General features: G+C 45.0%; 1 protein-coding gene across 1 annotated transcript in view; it reads left to right on the forward strand.

The window, feature by feature from the left end:
- LOC118361101 (slit homolog 1 protein-like) overlaps positions 1 to 8262 on the forward strand; it is a 111704-nt gene that overhangs the window by 91470 nt on the left and 11972 nt on the right. Inside the window, 6 exon segments of the mRNA XM_052474354.1 lie at positions 3527 to 3598; positions 5647 to 5810; positions 6011 to 6135; positions 6439 to 6673; positions 6787 to 6880; positions 7151 to 7288. Coding sequence (XP_052330314.1) covers positions 3527 to 3598; positions 5647 to 5810; positions 6011 to 6135; positions 6439 to 6673; positions 6787 to 6880; positions 7151 to 7288 — 828 coding nt within the window.

An 8262-nucleotide genomic window follows, 5' to 3' on the forward strand; every position in this document is an offset into this window, starting at 1 on the left:
ATCAGGGAGCTAACACAAGTCTTCAAGCCTCAAGTCAAGGTTACTTATCAGGGAGCTAACACAAGTCTTCAAGCCTCAAGTCAAGGTTACTTATCAGGGAGCTAACACAAGTCTTCAAGCCTCAAGTCAAGGTTACTTATCATGCAAATGCAGTTCAGCAGCAGACTTGTCAGACTTCCAAGTGTTTTACCAGGCAGTCTTTCACTGCTTACAACAAAGAACTACACAAAGCTGCTTTTTACTGCAAAATAAGAGTCAGCCTCCATGATCATTAGGAAACACAAAGCCTTGGTCCTGTTTTTACCAGCAGAATCAGGGTGCAGCTGAATGATCATTAGTTCATACTGTATTTCAGCTCCCAGCCACTGGCTTTGATCTTAATGAAGCTATATGACCGTGACTCCTGGTACATTTCACTCACGCGCCATATAAGTCTGCTTCATTTGTAACTTATACCCTATGTCAGTATGCAGACACCCCCTCACACACACATGAACACACACACTCCTCCTCTCTGTCTAGGACCACCCTATTGTCTCAGTTGAACAGGAGTCAGAAATGAAACAGAAAACTTTGATGTCTTTACTGCTGGTCTGATCAATCAAATCCCTCCTATAAAATGTCAATTGGTACCTGGCTCTTTTTTTTCTGAAAGGGAGGAGGGATAGAGAGGCTGAGACAGAATGTGTCTCAGGCCAGACGTTTAATAGTTTTAACTGTAAGACTCTAAAAGGGGTTCAGAGTTCAAAGTTGGCAGGTTTTAGTGTCCCCTTCACAGAAAGCACACTGAGGTGCCAAAAGTTTCATTATAACACACACACACACACACACACACACACACACACACACACACACACACACACACACACACACACACACACACACACACACACACACACACACACACACACACACACACACACCCCTTCAGCTTTACAGACTAGTAAAGACATTTAGGAATCATTAGTGCACGCAGCTTCAAACAGGCTAAGGGTCTGGGTCTGGCATGGATGTGGTTTGGGGTGTGTGTGTGTGTGTGTGTGTGTGTGTGTGTGTGTGTGTGTGTGTGTGTGTGTGTGTGTGTGTGTGTGTGTGTGTGTGTGTGTGTGTGCGCGCGAATGTGTGTGTGTGCGTATATGCGTGTGTGCCTGTGCCTGTGTATGATGTTTATTGTGGTTTTGGATAAGGATTAATAAGCTGCTAATTGGCCTGCTGGGTATTGTGTGTGTGTGTGTGTGTGTGTGTGTGTGTGTGTGTGTGTGTGTGTGTGTGTGTGTGTGTGTGTGTGTGTGTGTGTGTGTGTGTGTGTGTGTGTGTGTGTGTGTGTGTGTGTGGGCGTGTGTGTGTGTGTGTGTGTGTGTGTGTGTGTGTGTGTGTGTTGGGTATTAGGTATTAGGTATTAGGTGTAAAGGGAGTGTGTCAAGACAGCGCCAGGGTGGGGTGAGAAAGAGAAATTGAGAGAAAAAGAAAGAGAGATTTCAGAACTGAGGTAAAGGAAGAGACATGAAAAAGGGAGGCCAGGAGAGCAGTGTGCCGGTGTGTAAGTAAAGATCATGTTTCTGTATCAGAGACTCCCTGGCTCCTCTCGTCTCTCTCTCTCTCTGAGACACTGTTACTGGCCAACTGCCCACTGCAAATCTTTCTCCCTCACCCCCTGCCTTGGTAAGGGCTATTCAGTCAGCCGGGGCTATTGCATATGAGGGTTAGAGTGGATACATTAAAGGAGTGTACAGAGCTAAATAGGGGTTAGTACAGTACATGTTCTATCTTAATTTGACCATGTTTCTCACAACAGGAAAATAATCCTATAGAAACAGGAAATGTGAATTATTATGTGGATTGTAATTAATGAACACTTTTGTAGGGGTTGATACATTTTTGGGATACATCAAGTCTGCCACTTTAAAGTGGAAATGACAAACATTAAAAGTCTTTTAAAAACTAGAATACCTAACAATTTGTATTTTATGCCGCGCAGGAAAATGTGCTTCAACAATAGTGATCAAATTAAGATAGCACATCTGTACTGAACAGGAAGGTATAGTAATAGTTTGGTCATTAGCCAAGGGTATTAGAAGTAGGTATCTGGGCTTCAGCCAAAGAGACTGAGACTGTTGCTAATGGCCTGACAAAATAGTACAGCCATATTATTTTACTGCCATTAAAGCCCTGTGTTTACTGCCATTAAGCCTTGTGTGTGTGTGTGTGTGTGTGTGTGTGTGTGTGTGTGTGTGTGTGTGTGTGTGTGTGTGTGTGTGTGTGTGTGTGTGTGTGTGTGTGTGTGTGTGTGTGTGTGTGTGTGTGTGTGTGTGTGTGTGTGTGTGTGTGTGTGTGTGTGTGTGCTTTGTTTTTACACTGCTGCTACTCGCTGTTTATTATCTATGCATAGTCACTTTACAAATTACCTCGCACATACCCCCTGTATATAGCCTCGTTATTGTTATGCCATTTTCTTGAGTCACTTTTTGATTAGATTTTTTTACTTTAGTTTATTTTGTAAATATTTTCTTAACTCTATTTCTTGAAAATCAAATCAAAATCAAATCAAAGTTTATTGGGCGAGTACATAGATTTGCAGATGCTATCGCAGGTGCAGCAAAATGCTATTACTGCACTGTTTCTAACAGTAATACCTAACAATAAAAATAGATATAAATACACACATAATCCATAAAAAAATAAAGTTATATAGGATGAGCCATGACTAGAATACATTATATATCCTGAGTATACAAAACATTATGAACACCTGCTCTTTCCATGACATAGACTGACCAGATGAATCCAGGTGAAACCTATGATCCCTTATTTATGCAACTCAATATTAGGAAGCTATTCTTAATGTTTTGTGCACTCAGTGTACATAGAAAGTGGGTAAAACAGTATGTAAACATTATTAAAGTGACCAGTGTTCAACTTTGTACATAGGGCAGCAGTCTCTCAGGTGCAGGGTGATTACCGGGTGGTAGCCGGCTACAACAGTCACTAAGAACTGTTCAGAAGTCCTAACTCCCCCTTTGCTCACTCACAGACCCCCCTCATCGACCCCCTTTAGCTGTCAGAACCCTACCACACTGTCTGGTAATCTCAGCCTAGGCACTCTGCTCAGTACTCAGTTCAGTAACCCAACACCAGCCACTCTGGATTCCACTGCAGCCCCATGTCTGTCTCTGCCAGCCAGCCCTGAGCCCCACATAGCAGACATAGAGCCAACCTTTCCCCTGCCCAGACCTGCTGCAGAGAAACAGACAGTAAAGCTGCAGTCATTAGAGAGAGAAGTGTAGCTAACTGATTCACACGGGAGCTCTCTCCATGCACTCCTCTTTCCCTGTAGACCTCAGGGTCTCTGCAACTGTAATTCTAACATAACGACCCTGCATTGTCTGACTACAGAAACTTCTGAACAAATCTCAACTTTATCAAAATGTGATCTGACATTTAGGCTGTTTGAACAGAACGGTGTGAGCAGATCTAGATGATCATTGTTGAATCCTAATCACCTCCCACTCTGTCTGTCGTCTCTAAGGTCTCTCCATGGCAACGAGATCTCTGAGCTTCCTGACGGCATCTTCAGTGACGTGGCCTCTCTGTCTCACCTGTGAGTACACACACGTACCGGAGCATGCCCAATACACTCAAACAGACACACATGCATACACCTTTCACACACACGAAGAAGTACACACACAAATATTCATCATACACACTCTTCTAAAGCAACACCAGTATCAATAAAACATATCACATATAAACAGAAGCATCTGGTTTGTTACCATCTGCTTGCCCCTACTGTACCACCCACTTTCTGAAGACTAGCCACACACACTTACCCACTCACACACCCACTCACACACACACACACACACACACACACACACACACACACACACACACACACACACACACACACACACACACACACACACACACACACACCACACACACACACACACACACACACACACACACACACACATTTACACACACACACACTTATGCACTTACACACACACTTACACACACAAACTTACGCACTTACCCACCAAACATCTCTAGTGACGGACTACTGTTAGCCACCATCCCCCTGACACACACACTACCAGCCCAGACCACCTCTGTGTGTGTGTGTCAGGGGGATGGTGGCCAACAGTAGCCCGTCACTAGAGCTGTTTGGTGGGCTTTACATCCGCTGAACTCCCCTGGTCAGCCACAGAGCTGCGGTGATGCTACACACCCCTCCACTGTGACGTCACCGAAACAAACACACACCGTGTAGGTTTCATAACATTCTTCGCAGTCTGTGGGCTTTGTAGGGAGGTGTGTGTGTGTGTGTGTGTGTGTGTGTGTGTGTGTGTGTGTGTGTGTGTGTGTGTGTGTGTGTGTGTGTGTGTGTGTGTGTGTGTGTGTGTGTGTGTGTGTGTGTGTGTGTGTGTGTGTGCGTGCGTGTGTGTGTGTGTGTGGTAGCATTCGTGTCCATCAGCATGTTTGTGTGTGGTTGTATGTCACTTTGGGAGGTTGAAGCAGGTCTTTACTCCCAGTGGGGTCCAGGTTGTCTGTCATGTCAAAGCCATCAGCTGTAAATCAATAGGTCTATCCATGTCAGGAGCACAGAGTGCAAGGGAGGAGAGAGGGATGGAGAAGAGGAAATAAGACGACAGAAGAGAGTGCTGTGAAGAGAAGGAGAGAGGAATGGGAGGGGTATACAAGGGAGGATAAGAAGAAGAAAGGGTAGAGAGAGGAAAGATATTGCAGGGAGGTAAAGAGAGAAAGATCTAGAGAAGCTTGTGGGGGTTCCTTGTCTTTGTCTATCATTGATCCACAGTCAAGTGCCTTTCATGTTAGCAGATGTCAGATATCAGCTATTGGACTGGCTTGAAACACGAGCCTGTGGTTCTGGGTAATGGAGCAGCATCGATCAGACAGTGTGTGTGACTGTGCGTCACTGTGCCTGCATGCATGTTTTTTCACAGCATTGATTCAGAAGTAGCCATGACTAGTTGTGTTAAGTTCCCTTTTAGCAACTCAATAACTCCCCCTTTGTCTACACTTTGTATCAACAATTCAACGACATTTGTTCTCCTTTCTCTACTTTCAAATGCCTCCCCCCAAGTATGTCAAATAACTTATCCAACAGCAAAGTAATCAGAGATAGCGTTCTGCAAACCTTTCAAGAAGCAGAGGCATAGCTTGTTGGTCCTTTCTAGAAGAGAGAGACTAAGGGGAATTTTCTGACCAGCCTGATTGACAGCCTGAATAGCCAACATCTGACCTTTTCCCGTAACTAACCCTAACCTTAACATCTATAACTGACCTTCACCTTACCCTAACCGTAACCAAACCCCTAACTTTAACCCTAAACCTAAGCATACCCTTAACCTAATTTTAACCAATTTGAAAATTAACTATGGTTTATTTTTCTAGAAGTACTGTGCCTTTAACAGTTGAGAATGTAGTTCTCTGTGTTATCTGAAGGACAGGAGAGACACCTGCTGGTCAGATAGTGCCACTACATCTAGTGAACCTTCATGAGACTCTGAGACTCATCCTTATTTCTGCCATGTTTAATTGATTGATTAATTCCTCAAGATGATTGATACCAACCCTCTGACTGTCCCTGACCCTTAACCTCTGACCCCTTTATCTCAGGGCAATTGGTGCTAACCCTCTGTACTGTGACTGCCGTCTACGCTGGCTGTCTGATTGGGTGAAGACGGGATACAAGGAGCCTGGCATCGCCCGCTGTGCCGGACCGACGGGCATGGAGGGCAAGCTGCTGCTCACCACCCCTGCCAAGAAGTTTGAGTGCCATGGTGAGATGGATTCATTCATTTAGTTTGATAAGAAACCAGAGGTGCTGTTAGCTGTTAGCTGTTCTCTCAAAAATCTAGCATGTTTTTCACCAGTCCATGTCTCATGCTAATTCTTGTGTAGATCCAGCTGTACTGTATACTTCAAAACTACATGAACTGGAAAGGTAAGCATCATGCAAAGTAATACAATGTGTGTGTAGGTGAGGTGGACAGTGGCGTCCTGGCCAAGTGTAGCCCGTGTCTGTCCAGTCCGTGTGTCAACCAGGGGATCTGTCACAGTGATCTGGTGGAGATTTACAGGTGCAGCTGTCCTCCTGGATTCAAGGTGAGATGTCACATGAACACTTTTACCTCCAGGCTGGGCTTCTGTTCCAGCCCCCCGCTACACTTACTTATCGTCTTTGTGGCTGTTGATGTTTGTGACCACTTTTAAAGCCTGTTTTCAGGATGTGCAGGATTTTATTCCAGCCCGGGTTTAACACACCTGACTCAATTCATGAAAATTCATTAACTTGAAATACATTGACAGACATTCACTTGACGCGTGTAATCAGTTTGTTCACAGATACTGTCGCTCTCTGGGAGCATAGTTGGTTGGTGACCATCGCTCTTTTCTGTTTGTCTGCAGGGTAGGAACTGTGAGACTGCTCTGAACGTCTGTGTCAGTAACCCCTGTGCCAATGGGGGCACCTGCCAACTAAACGAGGAGGAGGAGGCATACAGCTGTGCCTGTCCCCTTGGATTTGAAGGTCCTACCTGCCAGACCAACATGGATGACTGTGAAGATAACGACTGTGAAAACGGAGCTAACTGTATAGATGGTGTCAACAACTATACCTGCCTCTGTCCTCCTTACTACACCGGTAACACATTTACATATTCCACTAGACCAGCCTATCACAGTTGAGTGGGCCTATTATGGTTCACTTTTCCATCCTTTGCTATGTAAATGTAATGTATCTCTCTCTCTCTCCAGGGGAGATGTGTGAGGAGATGGAGGATGTGTGTGCTCCAGGTGTCAGTCCGTGTCAACACCAGTCTACCTGTCTCATCAGCTCTACTGGACCTCAGTGAGTACACAATGTCAACCTGTATGTGTGTGCGTGCGTGTGCGTGTGTGTGTGTGTGTGTGTGTGTGTGTGTGTGTGTGTGTGTGTGTGTGTGTGTGTGTGTGTGTGTGTGTGTGTGTGTGTGTGTGTGTGTGTGTGTGTGTGTGTGTGTGTGTGTGTGTGTGTGTGTGTGTGTGTGTGTGCGTGACTTGAAGATGTTGGTACGCTGATTTAGACTTTAGCTCAGTGGGCTAACGTTAACACTAACATTTGTGTGTGTGTGTGTTGCAGGTGTGTGTGTTCTCCGGGCTACGTTGGTGATGACTGCAGTGTGGACTATGATGACTGTGAGGAGAATCGCTGTCAGAACGGAGCTCAGTGTGTCGACCAACTCAACGCATACTCCTGCTCCTGCCCCGATGGCTACAGGTGAGGAACTCACACACCTTAGAACTCACACACCTTAGAACTCACACACACCTTAGAACTCACACACACCTTAGAACTCACACACCTTAGAACTCACACACCTTAGAACTCACACACACCTTAGAACTCACACACCTTAGAACTCACACACACCTTAGAACTCACACACACCTTAGAACTCACACACCTTAGAACTCACACACACCTTAGAACTCACACACCTTAGAACTCACACACCTTAGAACTCACACACCTTAGAACTCACACACCTTAGAACTCACACACACCTTAGAACTCACACACACCTTAGAACTCACACACCTTAGAACTCACACACACCTTAGAACTCACACACACCTTAGAACTCACACACAACTTAGAACTCACACACAACTTAGAACTCACACACACACCTTAGAACTCACACACCTTAGAACTCACACACCTTAGAACTCACACACCTTAGACCTCACACACACCTTAGAACTCACACACACCTTAGAACTCACACACAACTTAGAACTCACACACACCTTAGAACTCACACACAACTTAGAACTCACACACCTTAGAACTCACATACCTTAGAACTCACACACCTTAGAACTCACATACCTTAGAACTCACACACAACTTAGAACTCACACACCCGAGAACTCACACACACCTTAGAACTCATACACACCTTAGAACTCACACACAACTTAGAACTCACACACACCTTAGAACTCACACACACCTTAGAACTCACATACACCTTAGAACTCACACACCTTAGAACTCACACACAACTTTGAACTCACACACCTTAGAACTCACACACACCTTAGAACTCACACACAACGTAGAACTCACACACACACACCTTAGAACTCACACACAACTTAGAACTCACACACCTTAGAACTCACACACAACTTAGAACTCACACACCTTAGAACTCACACATCCTAGAACTCACACACAACTTATAA

The sequence above is a fragment of the Oncorhynchus keta genome, chromosome 2, assembly GCF_023373465.1.
Source record: "Oncorhynchus keta strain PuntledgeMale-10-30-2019 chromosome 2, Oket_V2, whole genome shotgun sequence".
Lineage (NCBI taxonomy): Eukaryota > Metazoa > Chordata > Actinopteri > Salmoniformes > Salmonidae > Oncorhynchus > Oncorhynchus keta.